The 22,350-nt window shown below is 36.1% G+C and overlaps 1 protein-coding gene across 1 annotated transcript; it reads right to left on the bottom strand.

The window, feature by feature from the left end:
• Positions 1 to 1,587: 1,587 nt before the first annotated feature.
• Positions 1,588 to 14,419, bottom strand: LOC120637307 (zinc transporter ZIP10). Its single transcript, XM_039909088.1, has 4 exons — positions 13,925 to 14,419; positions 7,109 to 7,250; positions 3,180 to 3,374; positions 1,588 to 2,651 (listed from the first exon to the last, which is right to left on the bottom strand). Exons 1-4 carry the CDS (start codon positions 14,084 to 14,086, stop codon positions 1,732 to 1,734), a joined length of 1,419 nt encoding a protein of 472 aa, XP_039765022.1. The 5' UTR covers positions 14,087 to 14,419; the 3' UTR covers positions 1,588 to 1,731.
• Positions 14,420 to 22,350: the final 7,931 nt, after the last annotated feature.

Below are 22,350 nucleotides of genomic sequence, written 5' to 3'. Positions count from 1 at the left end.
GACAGTTCAGTTGCTCCTGTTGACAGTCAGCTGCGATTGACTAATGACAATAAATGTCAGAAAGTTGTTGAGTGACACACAATTTTTGTAATGGCTTTTAGCTCTTGGTTCTAGCTTTTGTGAGCCAGTTTAATGCGACTTATCGTACTATTATAGCATCTGTGCATAAAGAAAGTATTTTATAAATCTTAAAATTAGTTTGGAGAAAATATGCTTGGTTTTCATGCTGCGTCTGCCCACTTTTATCTCTTAATTAGCATTTGCATTGTAGTAATTAATTAACTAACTCGTTGGTGTAGAGGTCAGCGAGTTCGATTCGGGATCAAGAGGTGCTTAGATCCATTCTAGGATACGGTTGTTGGAGAAGAGTTTATTGTTGAACATTTTAAAGTATTTGTCAGTACACCTAATAAGTAATAAAAATGTTAAAAGCCATCAAACCACTAGCGTGTAGGATCTACGCTCTAAGTCACTTCTTCCTGTGACAGAAACGGCATAGTTAAATTAAAACGACGAAGAATGTCAAGATTTCATTCGGTGGGTTCGATTCCCACAACTGGAAAATATTTATGTGATGAACATAAATGTTTTTCAGTGTCTGGGTGTTTATCTGTATATTATAAGTATTTATGTATATTATTCATAGAAATATTCATCAGTCATCTTAGTACCCATAACACAAGCTACGCTTACTTTGGGGCTACATGGCGATGTGTGTATTGTCGTATATATTTATTTATTTATTTATTTATATTCAATTATTTATTTGTTCAATTCTGTCATGCAATAAAATTTTAATTAACAATAATTAAAAACAATAGCACGCAGCACAGCCTTAATTCTACACATATTTCATACATCTTAATTATATTTACAATTAGCAATACACACCAGTCCTATTTCTCACACGTTAAAAAAGGGTGGGGTCAACAAACTGTGATATGTTGTGACAAAAGGAGGAGCCTCTTAACCTGAACTTTATCTGCTCCATAACAAGCGACATTGGCGGAGTGACCGTACTATTAAAATAGCAAAACTCCATAAAATCACGAATTAAATAAGAATTGCACTTTATCTTGTACTTGTTGATTTGTTATCTATTGTAAAATTTCTTAAATGTCCGATACATTGTTGAATAAATGCAAAAAGATTTGAAAATATATATTCAGAATTAGTTTTAATTTAATTAAATATTTCTTACTACACACGTCACCCGAGGCTGGTCTAAAAATGTAACCCAACTAAACCTGTGACAAGGTCTGGTTCAAAATTCATCAAATGTATGGATGGCTTCTTATCTACTACCTATATCAAAAGTTTGCTGCATATAAAAATAGTTCAAATAACAATAATAATAAAAACATAAAAATCATAAAATTATCAAAGATACAAATACTGAAAATAACTGTTTCTCTGGGGAAAGGTTCTCATTCGCGTTTCACGTTTACGAAAATAAATTATTATACAAAACTTATGTTAGGAACAACTTCATAATCTTAATTTACTATACTCTTAAGATATCTATTACCTACCTATAGACGATAGGTACCATAATATTGCTGGGAATGTTTTAATTTTAAAAACTGATTGAGCAGTTAATTCGTGTAGTAGTTATTTAAGTTAACTTATCGACTTAACCGAATACTAGTACTATGACAAAACTATTTGAACAACCATGAGAAGGTACTGATAGTTATCACATAACACAGTACGCTATACTTAATTAAACATCTATTGTTCCGAATTTCGGAAAAGGTATTGTATGGCATCCTCGTTAAGTGCTATTAGCAGCATAATTATTCCACCGGTTAGAAAACCGAGGATTGCAAGCATCAAATGAACACTTTTCCCTTTATTGTTTTCATTCAGTTCTGGCACCAAATCCGCCAAAGCGATATAAAAGAACGTTCCAGCCGTTGCTGCGTAAATCCATTGTGAGGCTGATTCGTGATCCTCAGCAAGCCAAATTCCACCCGCCATTCCCATAAAACTGAGAGCTGATGAGAGCAAGTTGTAATACAAAGCTCGCCTAATACTCATACCAGAACGTAATAATACTGCAAAATCTCCTAATTCGTGGGGTAGTTCATGGCAGAATACTGCGAGTGCTGTGGCGAATCCTGTCACGGGATCGCCACTAAATGCTGCACCTATCGCAAGACCATCAGTTAAATTGTGTAACCCATCACCAACGATAACCATGAGCGCAGTAGATGTCATCGGACGTTCTACAGGCGGTGGAGGCGATCCAGGCATCATTGCACCAAGCTCTATTGCCTCTACCTGCTTTGTAGATTCCACTTTCATTTCTTCAACAGATTTACTTGGGGCATCGTGGGAGTGGGCGTGACCTCCGTTGAGAGTTTGCATGATCGCTTCGACCGAATAAAACAAGAGAATAGTGAGAAATGTTACGCTGCACTTGAGGATGACTTCGGTTTCTTCCTGAGGCTCATTCGGTGTTCCGTGCGATTTGAGAGCGTGGGGCATCAAATGTAGCAGTGCGTCTCCGCATAGAGTTCCTACTGCTACTGCTACCAGAAAATGTATTACGTGACTAAATATTACCGATTTCAACATCGGTACTATAGCTACGCCCAATAGTCCCGTTGCACTTATGACCAGAATACTCAATGAGGCATATATCCATGCTGAAACAAAATGAAGATTAATTAATAATACAATAACACTAATCACAATACAAAAAGAAAATAAAACTATTTAAACTCAAAAATAAATTACAGACTATATATGGTGTTATTTAATCCCAAACAGGGTAACGTCTTAGCTTAATCCTGTAGTAGCGGTTCACTGCTACAGCGCTGTCTTTCAGGCGATATGCCTTAAAATTGTTCCCTTGTCCATCTGCATAATTAATATAATGTCTAAATAGAAAATAATACCCTATGACGTAATGAAAAATAATTAACTAAAATGTAAATATAAATCGGGTTTTAGTAAGCGCTCAAAAACGTGCGGATAAATTTGGCTATTTCCTTATAACGTTTTTAAAAGCCTGATTAAAGTTAAAGGTTAAAGGCCTGAAAAATTGGAAAATCGAGAAGTGCTCATAAATAAGTGCGATTTTTGTATGAACCCAAATAGATAATATGCACATAAATGTTGAAGTTTTGAATACCTATGAGAACGTCTATACGATCAGATAAGCCGTTACTTACTCCAGACTCGATCGAGCTTCGGGGACGGTGCTTCGGTCTTGTAACAGGTTCTTTGGTCTAATTGGTAAACAAGTGCAGGGCACATTTCTAAAAATGTCTTCGGTCTTATATTTATAACGCCTGGCTCGCTTTCCATTCCGTAAGCTTCTAGTATTTCCCTCGGTGACAGGCATGGTTTTTTCAGAATAGGTGTTGCTGGAAAAGAAAAGATGGCAATTAAATATCGAACTCGCTACATAAGTATTTATATTATTTTTGGGGATGTAAGTATAAACTAGGTTGAAACTAGAATAAAGGAAATAATTCCATTGGCAATTCTTTCAAGCGAATAACAGTTAAGGCCCAGATTTGTTTTAACTGTGGCTAGGGGAGCAAGATTATATTGAGCCGTTACGTTATTAAGGAAGAGAAAATTTTGGGGGCATTTGAACAGCGTGTTTGTCCGAATCCCTTTTTCCTATGAGAGTAGTATTCTGTGTCAACAATTAGGCTTATTGATATTATCCTTCCCAATTAAGTAGTTGTTAACCTTTACGACATAAGAATTGGAAATCTAGTTAACAAACCTACGTTAATTAACGGTTAGCAAGGTATTTCTTTGGAGTTAATTTCGAAAGGAACATTGGTTTCATTTAAGTAGATGCTGTACACTAATCTCTTTCATTTGACCCGTTATACATTGGTGGGTCAAAACCTTGGCGGGAGCGCGGTGAATACGTATATCCCGTACTCTAGTAAATATGTCCCACATATCCCCCAACGGAATTATATACCTAAATGTCTGGCATTGTTGCTGTATAAAATAAAGGTCTTACAGTAGTGTATTTCCTTTGTAGAAAAGGACAGTTTTGGAGCTTTTAAATTAGTTAAGAGATTTTTGTACAAGAAAATCGGCGCCAATGTCAGGTGAGAGCTTATAACAAATTTAATATATTTTTTTATACAGCGTTACTTTAAGGCACAAAGTGTAGTTTCAAACCAAAGCTGTATTTTCTGACTGCATGGCTACCGGTGTATTGAGCGTCACAGAGCCATAATAGGATAATGACGGACTCTCATACGATGAACACGCTTGACCGTCTTATTGTGTAAATGTGTACCTACCAATATGTCTTCCTATACACGACATGAATATGTAAGTCTCGGTTTATAGAATAATTATTTAATCTGATATAATACTTAGGTACTCCAGTGAGTACTACGTAAATATAGATCCTAGTGGTTTCCTATGGTTGATTTTGTAACAGAAAACATCTCCTATTTAAATTTTATGTGAAAACATCACCGAACTGGTTCTTATAATGGGACAGAAATTAATATTTGAATTGAATATTATCGTCTCTGATCGTCAAGAGCTTATCTATTATTGCATTCAAATAAAAGCTTTAATTTAATAAAAGTCGAATCTGAGAAAAATCACAGACAGAAAACGGTGTAACGTTAATACATATAGTAGTGTAAAGTTCTTTTTTTTTTTTCGTTTCCCTAGAACATTTAAAGAGGAAGCTATTATTTTTTTATACTAGTAATAATTGATAAAGCCTACGGCCCGCCTGAACACGTCCTCCAACGTACCGCCCTGTGACCATCAAATTGAGGTGTAGGTGTTAAGCCCCTGCCTTAATGCCTGTATTTACCTGTGCCTGTGCCTTGCAACAATGTAGCTTAGCAGCGGAAATAACTATGGTGGTAGTTCTTCCCCGAATAAACTGTTACAGAGAGATTTATTATTCATTATCATCATAACTTCAACCTGGACTTCCAATGCTTATGCATGCAATAAAAACTCCACGATTCTAGGCCGCTTGTTTTCAATGGCTCCCCGCGACTCGTTTGATATCGTCTGTCCAAGTGGGGTCGCCCAAAGCTGCGTTTACCGGTGCGGGGTTGCCATTTCAACACCTTGGAACCCCAACGTCCATCGGTTCTCAGAGCTATATGCCTCGCCCATTGCCACATCAGCTTCACGACCCGTTGAGCTACGTCGGTAACTCAAGTTCTTCTACGGATCTCGTAATTTCTGATTTGACTACGACGTACCTACTCCTAACATAGCTCTTTACTACAACTAAAAATTCCAGTAAATTTGAATAGGTTAACAGATTGTATGTTCACTGCGGTAGTGATACGGATTGACTAAAGTTGGGCGAAAACAGCGGATAAGACTCGTTTAGATCATCGACCGTCATCGAGGACGAAAGGCAATCAACAGAGATTGGTCACAGCTATGAATATACCGTCAGTCTAGTTCTATTAACGGGCAAAAAATGCATAACTTTTCTTAGCTTAGCAAGTAAGTCATTTATACTTAGCACGTTCTCTTTGAAAAGCCCAACAGTTATTCCACTGGGTTATTTTTTGCGAATCTTAATTTTTTACATTTTTAAAGCTAAAGTCCAAACTTTTATTGTGTACTGGGTTATTTTTTTTTTTGGAAATTTAAATTTTCCGTTGTCATTAAATAGGTATACCTACCTAATAAAGTAGAAAGTTTTATCCTCGAGTGTCTTTTTCCGCATGAAAGCATACTTTATCGCATTGATTGTTCATAATATATTACTCTGCTTAAACGTGCCTTAGAATGTGCCCTCAATTAATTATTGTGATCAGTGATGCCTAGAGTTCAAGAGATAGTGGTTTTTATTTGTTTTACTTCAAGTTAGCCGTTGACTGCAATTTCAGCTGATGGCAAGCGATGATATGGAGAGATGACATTACACACATCGCCATCTAGCCCCAAAGTAAGCATAGCTTGTGAGATGAATGATGAATAATTATATGAATAATATACATAAATACTTATAATATATACTTATAAACATTCATGTTCATCACACAAACATTGTCCAGTTGTGGGAATCGAACCCACGGCCTTAGCTCAAAGCAGGGTCGCTGCCCACTGCGCCAATCGGCCGTCCCAGTTAGGTCTATCAATCCATTCCCTTAAACAGTATTCAGTTTCTACGCGGCTTCGTTTCGGATCGTTCAACCCAAATTGAACCCCCCCCCCCCTGTCGGGGATTAAATTCGGGACTCTCCACTTATACGACAACTACAACATATATACTTTGACAACCTCCGCCTGGACGATTGTCAAAGTATATATTGTCATGACATGATTTGATGGGGATTATATCTGGATTTTGGCAAAGCATATCTTATAAGGTAAGGCACCTATTAAAATACCCGTGTTTAACTTTGCCGTCGCATGAATTCGATAGGTATATCACTACCAAAAATTTGAACTCTCCGTAACAAATTGTATGATGTAATTTATATTATGAATTAGTGCGGACAACCGATTGTATTGCAAGACAGTTATTATTTGTGTAGACTAGGTATGTGTCAAACAATGAATAATGTGACTGAGTACCATGAAGGTCAGCTCTGAGCAGTCGTGGGACCCAACAATGATTATTTAACACTCTACCGTACCGTACTGCGCTGATCTGACTAATATATCCCTAAAAACTGCGAGTACAATTTCCGTCTTTTACTTTTTTTGTCGCACGTAATTTTCTAAACTGGCCAATTCCAAGTATAAATACCAAGTATCTATAGATTGTTTTTTTTCTACTCTAAAGTTGTATTAGGTACGTTCAAATTGTTTATTCGTAGCCTTAGTGGTAGTTTTCATGATGACTTTACGCCATATCTATATACGTTAATGAATAGCGTTAATCTTTAACTTCTAATCTGTCATTTCATAAGTCAAAATTTTACAACTTCATGCAAACTTCACAAACATTTCGTTCGCTGAGCAAAACACTCGAACATAACTTCGGTCGGTTGGCCTTCAAATACAAGCCCATCCAGATAGGTAGGTAGTCTGCGAGAACCGACTACCATAACTTCATATTTTTACAAATCTTAGCACTATACTATAAAAGCGACCTACACACGGGACATAGCTAAAGAAGTTTACTAACTTGTTGACGGAGATCTTTTATGTCGGTGCTGTGTATCGTGGATCTGCCGGAATGTGCCGTTGATTCGGTGCAGGGCGATGTCGTGCGGGGAAGTGAATACTTGCCCACCGAGCCCCAGGCTGTGCAGGAGATGCTCGAAACCCTGAAAATTTAAATCAGGTTATTTAGTGTGCTATATCATCATCATCCGCAGCTTAATAACGATCCACTGCCGGGCACAGGGCACGCCTCATAGGAGAGACGGTTTCGGAGCATAGAAACACCACGCCGCGCCGCTCCAACGCGGTAAAGTGGGCTTTAACGACATTTGCCAATTTCCTAACTCCGGGCTGGTACTGAAATTTCTTTAACAGAAAAAACACAATAACTTAATCTTAATTGTTTTCGGAAATTAAATCGGAATTATAACCCTCGTGATACGTAGTTAAACATGCTAATCACTAAACCAACGAGGTGTGCGATATGCTGTACCCAAAATCGCTAAACTAAAAAATGACTGTTGAATTGGTGCCAGTTCTGTTATACTAAATCTCTAAATTAACTAAATTTACCTGTCAAAAACTTGTGTTAACATTTTAATAATCTCATGGGCTGTCCGCACTTTTTTAGCCCTGACCATTTAGTTCAGATATTTGTGCAAAAGTGAATCGGCACTAATATAAAGTTAGGCTTTATCAGATGAAACTACTTTCAGAGCTGTAAATTTGATGGCATTTTAAATATCGAAATCGTTGTTAATTGCTGAATATATGATGGCACTTTAATTTGTTTTTTTTTTAACAAATAGTGTGTTTCTCTTGAGACGTTTTCTTATGGTTGTCACTCGTATCATAATTATGTATAGCATGCAATGAAAGAAAAATTATAAAATATTTTCCCTAAGTGAGTACGTTTGGGTGTTGTATTAAACCTTTATTAATAAAAGTGGAGTAATGGCGGACTACTAATGGAGTGTTCTTATTTGCCCCAAAATTTGCTATCAATGCCCTATTACATGGGCTGAAAGCCAGCCCCGTCAAAATCAGCAATCCTATACCATAATCTTTGACTATCCGGAAAAAGTTTTGAAAATTGTTTCTTTTGTTAGATACCTTATCTCAGACATTCTTCCAAAATTAACTTAGTAGAAAGCTGTTATTCTTATATAACAAACAGGCATAAGTTACTCTCAAGTGGCAACCCTTGTTACATGAGAGTTGTGACCAAACGATTTATTCTCGAGAACAATGCTCTAAGGCATAGTGTCGGTTTTATGAGCTCGATACCAAAATTAAAAACAAAAAGTTTGGCTGGCAGTGAACACCTGTTGCGACTTAGCGAACAATATTACGTATGTGTTTAGCTTCTCATATAGATCCTTTATTCGGTATTGGACAGATTCTGGGCTCATCACATGGTACGTGATTAGATAGATTCGCTATACGGCAAAAGTACAATCACAAACAAATTATTTTTTAATGCTAAACCGTGAAATTAACTCTTTCATATGGTGTACAACCAACTCTAAAGCTGTATTATTTTTAAATGTCTGTTTAATATGGCAAAAGTATTTCGACCGCTGAAAATAACGATTATAATAATTCTGAAACAGAATCTCAATCAAGGTATACTTCTTTATCTGTATCTATACTAATAGATATAATAAAGACGTAAAGTTTGTGAATTTGTGAGTTTGTGATAATGTCGGGGGTGATCTCTGGATCAACTGAACCGAGTTTGAAAATTCTTTCACCAATATAAGCCACATTATTTGTGGTTGCAATATATATTCACCTGAAAACTGAAAAGAACTTTTCGTGGTTCTCGGATTTGCAAAGTAAGTCTGATGAAAACGGTCGAATGTAAACGTTTCTTATGACAGCAAGGAAACTGTTGCTGTTGGTTGGGATTGGTATCGAGAAGAGACAATAACAGTTACTCTCTCGATGACAGTCCTGGCTACTGCTGTATGTAGTACTCGTAATGTATGTAGTTATAAGTAATGTAACACTACAGAGAGGCATATTCGCCCAGCGAATCATCTCTTAAAATTAGGATTGAAAAAAAAAAAAGTGGTGAGAGATATATGATTGAGTTCTATAGAAATTTTTAGAACCTGAGCTTATATTTAAGTAAAAAAAGTAATATTTTATATTATAAAAATATATTAAATCTTTACCAATAAGGTCATTAATCAATAATTGTACTTAAGTTTATCTATTGTCAGAGTATAAAAGAATATTCACTAAGAAAAGTAAACTTATAGTCTTAGTACTTAGAACAAACGTAGTATTCAAAACAAAAGACTTTTCCCTTTTACTTCATGTAATTTGGACGAATGGTTATAGAGACAGTACGAGATAGGTATGGAACCACGACATGGGTCGTAATCTTTTGAGTGATATTAATTCTATTAGACGGTTTTTTTTATGTTTAACATGTCAATCTATTTAGAAAATATAATCTATGTTGGCTTATATATGGTTGGAACTCCCGTAGGACCAAATAATAACATTACCATCTACTATAGATACATTTTTACAATAAAATGAACATTATTTCTTATTCAATCCTAATCATTTAATTCTCTCATTTGAAACCTGGTAATATAGCCAAATTGGCATGCAAATACATACATACATATGCAGTTAAAATATAATCCTCCATTTGAGAGTCGGGAAATAAATCATGTAGTACTAACCGAACCACACTCATAATTTCATCGCGAGTAAAATTTTTTAAGTTCAACTAAACAAGCTTTTGAGTTTGTTAAGTTAAGGAAGGCGCTAATCTAAGGAACTGCTCGTTCGAATTGGATTTTTGTTTTATATTGGATAGTCTATTTATTGGATTAAGGCTATATAAAAACACGCTACGACCAGTAGCTACCACGACCACGCTACTCAATGCAAAAATGCGCGGACGAAGTAGCGAGGGACCACTAAACCGCAAATAATATGGTAGTGCCAAGTTATAATTACCTACACGTTGGTTGGTTACGCTTTAAGCTTTAGGCTCCCATCCCATCTAAAGAAGAAAAACTGGACAGAATGGTTTGTTTTTAATTTGAAGTAGGTTTTACGTTCATAGACCGAACTGTCAAAAAGAAATCTTCACTATACCTACCTGAGCAAGGGGCACCGCCCGCCCAATCCCAAAATAGTTATTCTTATATAAGGGAGATATATTTATATAGTCATAAGCAAATTAGGTATATGTGGTCAGAGCCTTCCTACCGCGTAAATGGACTGTTCTCGCGGTATTTTATTGGTAGGTATTATAAGTAGCTAGGTATTTAATGATAAGAGATTACATTATCAAGTATTTATTGCGGGAGAGTGAAAATCATCAGTGATAAGAATAATTAAATTAAAATTATTTACAGTTCGATTATTAATTGAGTATCTAGAGCAGTGAGGTGTTATTATTTCTAGAGGTATTAAACTTTAATGCGATGCTAGCCTAGCGGATAGGGGTGCCGGGTGACCCAGTTCGATCCAATCGGTACCAAAGGAATAATCAATCTTTTCGAGGTTATGTGCGTTTTAAGCAACTATATATTATGTAGTGTTCACAAAAGCGTGTGAATTCCCTTAATCCGCACTTGATCAGCATGGTGTACGCCTTAATGCTCCTAATTCTGAGAGGAGACTCGTGCTCTGTAGTAGGCCGGCAAGGTGATTAAGTATCTCGCGACAGGATTCCGAGAGGCGTAAATCTTGCAATCACTGATGTCAAACGTCACTTTTCCACACAATTAATAAACAAAAGTGACGTTTGACAGCAGAGATTGCAAGGTTTACGCCTGTGGCAAGATACGTAATCCCCCTGCGTTAATGGGTTGATAATTATTATGATTAAACTATAAAGACAAAAAAGCGAATCTACCAAATATACTTTTTCTTACTTAAGTCTAAGATTTAAGTAAAAGTAGAAGTCTGTATAGTTACAGAGATTTAACTTCACTCACACATACTCACAGATTCTTTCAGTACAGTGCAGTATAAAAGTATTAACATCTCACTGGTAGTGAGACAATAATAAGATAAATAATTACTAGGTAAGATACTTCCGTTCAAGACGCGGTTGAGTAGGTAATACGTATATGTAGGTGTATCATTAATATTGCCATATATTTTCTGGTACATTTTCACAACCTTTTCACAATGCTTCACGTCGAAAATATTTAGAGATTTATGTAAAGAATTTGCCATTTACTAAGTATGAAGTAGGCATTTATTTATTTAAACATAAAATGTAAAATCAACGGATAATAATAGACATCACATGTAGATACAGTCCTAACATAAAATGCAAAATTAAAATCATGTGACTCTCTTAGTCACGCGTCGCGTAGCGTAGGTACTATGCGGGTGTCGGTCTTCTATCTTCAATAGGGTTGTCATAAGGAAACATATAGAATGTTTTGATTTCGTTTGTATGGAAAAATAAATATGGTTCTTTTGATTTAATATCTTAAAAGGGTGATTCCTTTGAAATATACTTATGAATCAAAAAAAAATCAAAATTCATTTATTTCAAGTAGGCCTTGTCTGTCTGTGTGTAGTGACTCTACCACCTGTTCGGAAGATTCTACCGAGAAGAAGCCGGCAAGAAACTCAGCAGTTGCTCTTTTCCAATATCAACAATTTACATTTTTAAATTCATTTTTCTATCTTGTGAGAGATCGTTCAACTTTATTTTATAATTCGGTTACACGTTGTATATCTTTGACTCCTATTTTTATGCTACTAAGTTGCTCACATTTGCACGTCCAGCTATTAATTATCCTAAAAAAGTGTCGAAATAATTGAAAAAGGCAGAATGCATTAAAAAAATAAGAAGCCCATGAACCGCGACCGACTCATCCTGCTTAGATTTAAATTTGCAACTTCCCTTTCCGCAATCTACAGTAGCGAAGATTGTCATCGTCGCATGCCGTCCGCGTCTTCGCTACATAATAAAGAATGAATGTATGTTTGATAATACTCAATTATAAAACACATCATGTGCCATCGTCTAATATAAAAATACACGTAATTAATAAATAAAGAGTTGTAGTTGAGTAAATTGTATTTTAAAATTTAAATGTTTAAGATTTCGTTTAAAATTTCACTAATTACTCATAAATCATAAAAATCCATAAATAAAAACATAAAAAATAAATCTTCAAATATCACGTAGGTGTATCATGTTCATTATCCTTTGACCTGTACGTTTAAATCTAGAAATGAATCTTGTGTTTAGGTTTTTCACTAATTACAGGACTATTTCCAGACAGATTTAAAAAACCTTCTCTGTGTTTGATATTCTTTTATTCCATTATTATTTTCATTCATTCATTATTAAAGGCTATTTAACAAAAGGCTTCGACCTTTAGGGGCCAAGAAAATGAAGTAATACAATGGACGGCGATGCGACTCGGCGAGTCGGTGTATATTGTGTAGAATAGCCCGAGTTCTGATTAATTATTTCCCACTTACAGCCGATAACTTTATATTTGAATTTTTACTAAACAATTATTGTCACTACTTTAGTTAATTTTTCCCAAACATTTATTAATTAAATGGCTGCTTGGGTAAGTAGGTAGGTACTTACTAAGGTAGGTATCTAAATAGCGGTTGCCATATATTTTTTTTTTCCCTCGATTTGTAATATCCCTTTTGTTATGAATAATTTGTATAAAGAAAATGGTTTCTGAATCTTTAAATGTTGTCCATTACGAAACTCGTTAGTTAATCAGTCAAATATGTAACGGCTAAAACAAAGCTTTGCTAATTTAACGATGTTTCATATAGGTAATTACTAATTATACCTACTCAAATCCATTGAAATTTATTTTTATTTATGTTTATGCAATCAATCTATATCTATTGTATTCATAAAGCTGTTTGTTTTTTTTTAGATTGATTGTGTGTTTGAACGTATCAATCTCGTAAAATACCAGTCAAATTTGAAAAATAGTTTTGCATTCGATATTTTTGAGAAAAATAAGAGTTTAATTAACATTGCGGTGCGATGAGCCTAGGCTCTTTAGGATTCAAAAGAAGTAAAATGTGTGCGGACGACGCGATGTGACGCGGTGGGCCTGAGTATTTTGTGTAGAATAATTTGTGAGTAATTTGCGGAAGTATCTGTTTTTAATAAATATTAAGACAATTTTAGGCACGAATATACCTAATACTTTCCCTAGGCAGCATTTGTTATTGATATATATATATATATATATATATATATTATCGCCCCTGGGTAAGTTAGTACTTATGTGCTCCTTATATTCATAAGTACCAATATTGTAAACAGTCAATATACAATTAAATTATTCAACTCAAGTAGGTAGGACAGGACTTAATTTACCGTAACTAATAGATAAAAAAACACCAAATTATGGAATTACGGAATTGTTGTAAAGAAGCCATAGACGATAACTGTATTGGTACGATTTAATAGATTAAACTTAAACTAAATAAGATAAGCATTTTTCGATTAAGATAACCAATCGATTTGTGTAACATTAGTTCGATGAACTTCCGTTTACAAAATAGGGAAAGGCGATTTAGAAAATAGACCTTTAGAAATTTTCCGATGAGCTTGAATAGCGATATGTGAGATTGGCCTTTCTTATACCTACCACGGTGAGAATAGAAACTTTAAAACTCTATTGGTTGCACAGGTAAAGTATATTATCGCAAATTACCGTTTAATCGTTATAAGGTAAGTAGGTATTATGAACCTACCTATAATTATAAACCAATATTTGAGATTTTAGTTTGTTTTGATATGAAAATTTAAGAACGGGCCGTATATCTAGCTTTCATAATAAAAAAATGTACAAACCTCAAAACTGATGACTCCTTTGTCTCCATATTTGTTGAAAATCTTATCAATAAAATATTGTTCGGCAGGTAGTGTGTTGTTATTATCAGATTCCAGAGTTTGGAGGTTGTTAGCGGCGATCGCGCTCGCCGCAAGGAAGACGATGGCGTACGTTGTCAACATTATAAGTGACTGAGGCGGGTAGTGCGCTGGCGCAGATTTCGCGCCTCCGCGCAACACTATCAGACGTTCGGCCCAGAACAACTCGAGCGTCTTGGTACCGCACGATGCGTCTGCGCATAAAATGACCGCACTTATTTGTTTATTTATCCGCGATAATCGGCGACGAAATCGCAAGCCGACTTAATGTTCGGTTGACGTCTTTGTAACTGGAAGCCAAGTGTGCGTCTGAGACTTTCACCTGGCGCTCGCTGGTGTCTCCGAGGCCGGTTCTAATGCCGATACTGATAAAGTGCTGTATTTACGTAGCTCGCGGCCATTAATGCGATTTACGAGTGTGAAAGTACGTATATTATCAGTCTGGCTGCCCAAGAGCCAAAGCACTTATAACAGCCACATTAGGTAGGTAATGGTAGCATTCCTTTTACATTTACGTTGTTTGTAGCGAACAAGTAGGTTTGTCGGGACGTTATCACACGTGGTAGACTGTTTATTTATGAATGAGTTTATTAGGTTAGTACTTAGGTTCCATTTGAAAGTATTTTAATGGACAAAAATGATGTTCTTTTAAAATGCCTAAGCTCATGACCCACAACCAATTAGCTGCAAATCCTGCAATAAAATATTATCGGTGGGGTAGTGCTGTATTTTTTTTACTCTTAAAATGCTGAGTAGGTATTCCAAATGAAGTTCGAACAAAATAGATTATTAGTGAAGCTTTTCAAAGCGAATAAAATTATGTATTTCTTATTTCTTTCTTACCTATATTCTTATCTTAGGAAAAAGAAGACACAGTTAGGTAATCTGAACCAAATTTGCAGATGATTTGTTAAAATTCGGTGATAATGTAGAAATACTAGGTTCATAGATAGTTGTGTTACGATTCCTGTCACGATTATTGTTTTGGGTATGCTTAATTTAAGGCAAAAAAAAATTTAAAAGTAGCATTTTAGGTCGCGTTTTAATTTGCAACGTTCTGAAATCGAATCGTATCGCATCAGGTTGATGGACCTGTGTCTTTGTCGAACTTCGTAGGACGTTTTCCTTGCCTGCCCTGTGTAGTTTTGCTCTTTTTTCTACTTACCATCTGGGCAAGCTGCTTGGTGCGTCAATTGTTAAATATGGAAAACAACTGACATTCAAATAATTTTGCTCTAAGCTATGGTACTTATTTTGAAACAAAATAATATGTGTGACATCAAAACTGCTGTAGTAAACTGTTAAAAAAATTACACAGACTACCTAACTTTGACAGCGACAAAGTCATGATCATAAAATAACAACAGTTATTGTTCTGAGGTCATGATCCGTTTCCTGATTAGCCGACAATTGTGCTCTATTGGCTGCGCAGCTTTAGCTACAGTACCGACGTAGCAAGATATACAGGCTATACTAACTCGCGTCGAACACAGCACAATATGTGGTTTAGGAGGTCAACCCTGGTCTTGAGTGTAGGTACAACAAATTCAGCCGTGTACCACCAAAGGGCACGGGTTTCTTCTCAGAAAGAGAAGCTCTGTAGTCTACCACGCTGGTAAACTGTGGATTGATAGACTTAACACATCCCATTCACAACATTATGGTTCCCACGCGACAAAATCAATCGCTTAGAGGTGTCTAGGGTGGTAAATAGCCACGGCCGAAGACCTCTCAAATTTCTCTTGCCGGGTTTCGACCGTTTCGCTAATTTTATCCCTTGTCAGAGGATATAATTGTGGGGTATAATTTTTGTCTCCTGCCGCAGTGCTGGGCTAGCACGGGCAGGTATCCCCCGATGAAATCCCTTGACAGGGGATATAATTAACGTGTCCACCTGCTAGGCACGGAAACATGGAATAGGAGAAGTTTATCTCCGTTTATTATTGCATATATATTATTTGGATATTATTTCAACTTGTGCGCCAGTGCTCTGAGAGTTGATAAAGCTGTGGGAGAAGGTAAATTTTTATCCTTTCTCCGGGGAGATAATTGTCTCCAGCCCATGTTAGAACTCTAAAGCGTGCAGCTTTCCTAACGATGTATTCCTACCACCGTTAAAGTAGGTATATGAAAAGTTATAGGGGCACGCCGGGGATCGATGTACTTGGCGTGCGTTTATAAAATATCTGTTCAAACTCGTATGATATTTTCCAGTATCAAAATCATAACATTGCCATACGCGCATAACATTAATATGAATTGTTGCTTTTACACAAACAGACAAACAATAGTAACTATCACTGTCACAATAAATAACTACGTATTTACTTCCGCATTAAATATGAACGTTGTGGATATTTGTTTTTAAGATGAACAAGACATTGTTAAGCTAACGGTAATGCCGACCTACCTTTTATTTCTTGCTCCACTTTTTAATAGTCCATCTAAGCATATTAAGGTCAGCTCATCGGTAAAAGAAACCTGCTCTTGTACAGTAATTTGAATGAACTCAGTTATACTTATTTGTGTTTGGAAGCTTAGGCCGAGGCTAGTTAGTACCAACGAAGACGTGCCGCCAAGAAACTTTAGTCAACAACATTTTTCAGCAGTCTCAGGATATACATGCGTGTGTATACAGAGCAACATATGAATTCAATGCATGTGTATGAAAAAAAAACAAGTTATGCTTGCAAAAATGACAAAAGTTCTAAAAAAAAGAGGGTTTCGATTTTTTTTGCAAATATTTCAAAAACTAATCGTGATTTACTAAATCTAAAAAATAGCTTCAAAAACAGGTGGTCAAAGAGAGATTGTCAACAATATTTAAAAAAAAACTTCTATTCGCAGAGAAATGTGCTAATCATACGTCTAATTATTATTTATTATACATTACTAATTTTACCCTTTATGATATGCAGTGTTTCAGTGCATATATGAAGTGCTCGCCACCGATTTCTCCCTACATGCACAAAAGCACTGCATACCCTAATTTTTTCGTATAACTCATAAAGGCGAAGGATTTTTCACTTTTATGCCATCTTCCTTCTTTATGCATACCCTGGTCACAAACACTGTGCACGCCACTGCCTATGAAATATTATCCTTTATTACTCTTCCGAGAGATTGTTCAATAGGTAAACAAGGTCTGTTCATTCTTTAACATCTGATCCCAAAGATCGTACGGGCAATGTTGTAAAATATAATGTAATTATTCATATATCAATAACAATTATTATTTATCTATATCTTACTAATACATAGTGCGAAAGTGTGTCTGTTTGATGACTTGTTTGTTTGCTTCCTTTTTTCGGCTATACCACTGCACCGCTATTTACAAAAAAAAACCAGAGTAACGCACGGGATCATAATACAAGACACCAACAAGGTGGGTTTTCATCCTTATGTTGCGATTTGCATCTTCTTTTCTGCTGTGGTTTGAAATGCTCTTCTGTGTTCGAGTTCTGTGTTTCTTAATACTGGGAATCTATAACCTGGGAATCTTTAAAACAAGAGTGAATAGGCTTGCATCTTCTATGCAAGCGGGTCCTATCTTAGCCCACATCTACACTTTCCATCAGGTGGACACGAGCTAGTCTATGACAGATAATTTTTTTTTTGTGAAATTTTGCATACCCTAATAACCTGAAAAAAAAAAATCATCCCAGGAAAGCTAACGATTCTAGCGGGAATAAATACAACTAAAAAAAACTAAAAAAAAGTTATTTTTTACCTTGTGTTCGTTTTGAATGTTAATTTGAAAGTGAATATGAAAATAATGTTAATTTATTGAATTTTAAATTAATTTGTTCGAATTAATTAATAGTAAAGTACTAAATTATTTTATTTTTAATATAATCACACTATTTTTCTGCTATTTTTGATATATTATACATATTATATAGTCCTCCCAAATAGATGGTCTATTTGGGAGGACTATATAATATGTATTCTTTACACTAAAGTTTTCTTTATTATTTATTATTTATTTTTTGGGATAAAAATACTATTAAGGTTAGATTTTGGGGGATTATCAGTATTGGCTAGTTTTATTAAACAACTTAACATTAAAAAAATGGGGGATATAGAAAATTGCATGGTAGAGCCACAGACCACATAGCATTTGTTTTCAGCGTTCTGAATTCAAATCTGCTCTTGTAAAAATAGACACTTAAACTTTTTTTTAAGTATCTATTAAACCATAACTTCATTAATTCCCTTTGTAATAAAATAGGCAAAGACATCATACTATAATGTGATGCGTTATACAACTTTACAAGCAATTTGTTACTTACATTTGTAATTAATATTGATAACCGAATGGGATCACATCAGCTGAACCCAGACAATATTAATATATTAATTCATTATACAATATTCATTGCCAGTAGGTTAACTCCATTGATCATAAGAATTAATTGATAGTCAGGTTCATAAAGTATTTCCCTGAGAAAAAAATAAGACTTCTGACACGTACCTACCTAGTAATGTAGAAACGGAACCACTGTTGCCTGGCTTTGCGTCCGTTAAGGCCACTTTTTCGCAGAAAATACTGGAATGGTTAATTAATCAAAAAATATAATTTTTAACTGTTAAAAATATGTATTTATTTAATCGAATACTTAATCAAAACAAAGGAAAATATTTTTTTTGATCATTGACTGCAATCTCACCAGTTATGATGCAGTCTAAGATAACGGGCTAACCTGTTTATATATCTTTTTCCAAGCGATATCGAACCGGAAAGCTAAATCGTTCGTAGTAAAGTCGATAAAGTGGTAACTAGCAACTTCGAAAGCCTCCATGAGACGAGCTAAGAGAAAATTCAGAAATCATAATTTCCCCTGTTAGGGATCGAATCTGGCGTGTTTCCAGGCGAGGTGAGGTGGAAACGGTGTGAGTGTGTGACCACGAGTGAAGTCCTGCCTTTGAACATCGCCGGGCAGCGGTCGCACGTGTTCCTCTGCTAACCGCTGACCCGATCTTTGCAGTGTTTAAACCGATAATTAATTGAAACCAGTTGTATTTAAAATTGGAAAGACTGGTGTTCAGTGATGTGTGACCACAACCTTTACTTTCATACGGTCAGTCACAATCGCAAGGTCCCTTAAGATTTTAATTGTATTTTTTGTAGTGTAACATTGACCTTGTTGGTATTGTTATCTGTTTATACAATATTACAGTATACAGGGATAATAGAAGGCCAATAATAGGCCATAATACCCTTAATCTATTGATTAAGTCTAAACTTGTAACAATTATCTTCAGTGATATCTACGCAGGTAGGTAGGCTAGTATTATAGTGGTGCATAAATTTTTCTGTTAAAGAGCCAATAAAACTTTTTTTTTTAATAATTGACGGACAAAGAAGATGGCCCGCCTGAGGACCATCGCACAAAAGCGACGAACAGTTCGCAGGGCATGCAAGAGGAAAACGTCCTAAAACGTGCCGCCCTGGGTCCGTCACCCTGCAAAGTAGCTCTTAAGGTTCCTGTACCTGCGACCAAGCAATTCAGACTGGAACACAGTATTGCAACAATGCTGCTTGGCGGCAGAAGTACTGTCTGAGTTCTGTCAATGAAAGTTCCATTAATTAGATCTAGCGGATCTACATAAATTTTCCTGTTCCGGAGCTAATAAGACAATCTAGAAAATAAGGATCCTTCACATGGAGGCGTGCACTACATACGTGCTCAATAGCATTGCTTACCCTAAAATTTTTATATAACTCGAATAGAAGGAGGATTTTGCATTTGTATTTTGTATTCCTGCATTATGCCTACTCTGGTCAAGAACCATGTGCACGCTACTGCCTTCATAACAATCATGATATTGTTGAAACTTATAGATAATCGGACGAAGGTAACGTTGATATAGGTATTATATATCTGCGTCATCATTATCATCATCACTTCAGCCGATTGAAGTTTACTGCTGGACATAGGTCTTTTGTAGGGAGTTAGAAAATCCACGGTACTTGTTTTCAGCGGTTCCCAGCGACTCGTTTAATGTTGTCTGTCCACCTCGTTTGGGACCGACCAACGCTGCGTTTACGCGTGCGGGGTCGCCATTCCAGCACCTTGGAACCCCAATGTCCTTCGGTTCTCCTAGCTATGTGCCTCGCTCACTTAAACAGCATAGCAGGTAACTCTGGTTCTTGTACGGATCTCGTCATTTCTGACTTGATCACGAAGAGATATGCCCAACATAGCTCTCTCCATAGCCCGGTGAGTAACTCTGAGCCTTATTATGAGGCCCATAGTAAGATACCACATTTCAGATCCGTAAGTCTTCACTGGCAACACGCACTGTTCGAAGACTTTGTTCTTCTGGCACTGAGAGATTTTGGACGAAAAGGTGTCACGAAGTTTACCGAACACTGCCCATCCGAGTTGGATTCGGCGGTTGACCTCCTTTTCAAAATTTGTGTGTCCTAGATATACCCGTCTTCAATCCCGAGTGCAGAGCTCCCGACTATAAGGTGGAGCGGAATATGAGCGTTATACATAATTTTCGTCTTGCTATATGTTTTACGTAGGCCAAACTGTTGAGAGACTTTGCTGAATATAGCTGCCTACCGAAAAGGTACTGATATCTACAAAGCGAAAAAAAATTAAAAGGTAATGAAAAGGAGCTGATGTCATTCGTTTGACCGTATTAATGGGAAGATTTTTCTCAGAGCTGTTATGTATACATTTTCAAATAAACTTAAACTTAATATATAGATATTAAGTTTAAGTTTATATAAAGTTTAAGTGATTAAAATATATATGTATTTTTTAATTATAAGTAAAGGAGGATGCTACTCCTTTTGACAAAGTGCGGCGGGACAGTATAACATCTATTTAAACTAATAATAGAGCTAAGAATTAAGTTTGTTTTGTTGTTCGAACCCTGTAATCTTCACCGTAAACGCTCTACTGCCATTAAAAATTCGTAATGGTTGTTTTATTGCTCAACAATTGTAGGGCTCTTTATGTACATGAAAATACTTATATTAATACTGCATATCGGTATTGCGCTGTGGTTAAGTTGTTTACCTCATTTTTATCTGATATTTCAGGATTAGCCGTTCTGAGAAAATATTAACTTACCTAGTTGTTTTTGTTTACTTAAATCGTCATTCAGTAGCAAGATACAATACATATCTATTTCAAATAAGAAATATTATCTATTAACGTAGTAAAAGTATACACCGCTTTTTTAGAACTTTTGTTAAGACGCAAAATGAGGCTAGAGTGATCCAGTGGGGATCCGCAGTAGCGGCCACACGTGCAACGGATGGTCACCCCAACTAAGTACGGAGACGGCCCAGGAACAGAAGAAGAAGAAGACGCAAAATAATAGGACGGTGGTACATTTGTTACTCAAATACTCTAATCTTAGAATCTATGTCTTTACTTCTTTTTTTCCACTTAGCACTCGCTATCCACCAGTTTACCGGTCTTGAGCATTCGAATTTTTGGTTCTATCGGCTCTCGGATCAGCATTTACAAATCACGATGTTTAGCGAGCTTTTTATTGGCGGCCGCTTGTTTGTTCCGAGACGGCAATTTTATGGCATCGGTTTGGGGTCCGTGTGAAGCATGGTCATATAAGATGGGGTTTCTTGCAACGTATTTATTTTTATTTATGCTCTTTATTTGTGCACCACATCAAGTTCAGAAAAACAAAAACAAGGATAGACACTTCAAGTACATATCACCGGTTGCGGAGACGGTCACTTTGCGTAACATTGCACCCCAGCATTTTCATATCCGTGACTCTGAGGTCTTGAACATACCTTGTCCAGTGCGGTCATGTTTCAGTATCGTGAAGAAGTAAACGGTCCCTCGATGGACTTTTAGATGACTTCCAGAATGAGTTTTGGGTGCATTGTGTGATATGTTTTAGATTTTTTTATTTAACTCTGAAAAAGCTGTAGCCCACCTCGTGTTAGGTATCTAGTTTGAATAAATAGTTTTCACACCACTCGCTCTTCAATGCCTTATTACATAGCCTGGTATTGAAAGATCAAGTACATCAATACATCCTGTAGGCTTAGCGGGTAAGTAATGTTGTACTAGAGTCCCTAGGGGCCTTTATGATTTGAATAAGGAACGTCGCACACGGAATTCTGAATTGTAATATTCATTCTAATATTGCTATCTAGCTCTAACATATGATGGCGTCCCTGTTATTCACCAGGGCCTGTGAAGCGCGACCCATAGAGTAGTAGAGAGGATTTTATTGCCTTGCGAGGTGTAAAATACAGAGTATTCAAATCAGATTTGAAGCTGCCTTCGTTTTGGGGCCCCTGAAAACCTCTCTTCACTCAGGAGTATAGATGTTCCTCGCTACGCTACGAAGTA

The sequence above is a fragment of the Pararge aegeria genome, chromosome 3, assembly GCF_905163445.1.
Source record: "Pararge aegeria chromosome 3, ilParAegt1.1, whole genome shotgun sequence".
In the NCBI taxonomy this organism is placed as follows: Eukaryota; Metazoa; Arthropoda; class Insecta; order Lepidoptera; family Nymphalidae; genus Pararge; species Pararge aegeria.
The sequence above is the reverse complement of the archived record's forward strand: the minus strand, read 5'-3'. Positions and strand labels throughout refer to the sequence as shown.

Bases quoted from the DNA above. Each gene is read 5' to 3' on its own strand.
- LOC120637307 (XM_039909088.1), bottom strand. From the start codon at position 14,086: ATGTTGACAACGTACGCCATCGTCTTCCTTGCGGCGAGCGCGATCGCC. The intron at 7,251-13,924 runs GTTTGTACATTT...TTAAATTTTCAG, and splicing joins AAGGAGTCATCAGTTTTGAG to GGTTTCGAGCATCTCCTGCA. The intron at 3,375-7,108 runs GTTAGTAAACTT...TTTCTTTTCCAG, and splicing joins TAAAAGATCTCCGTCAACAA to CAACACCTATTCTGAAAAAA.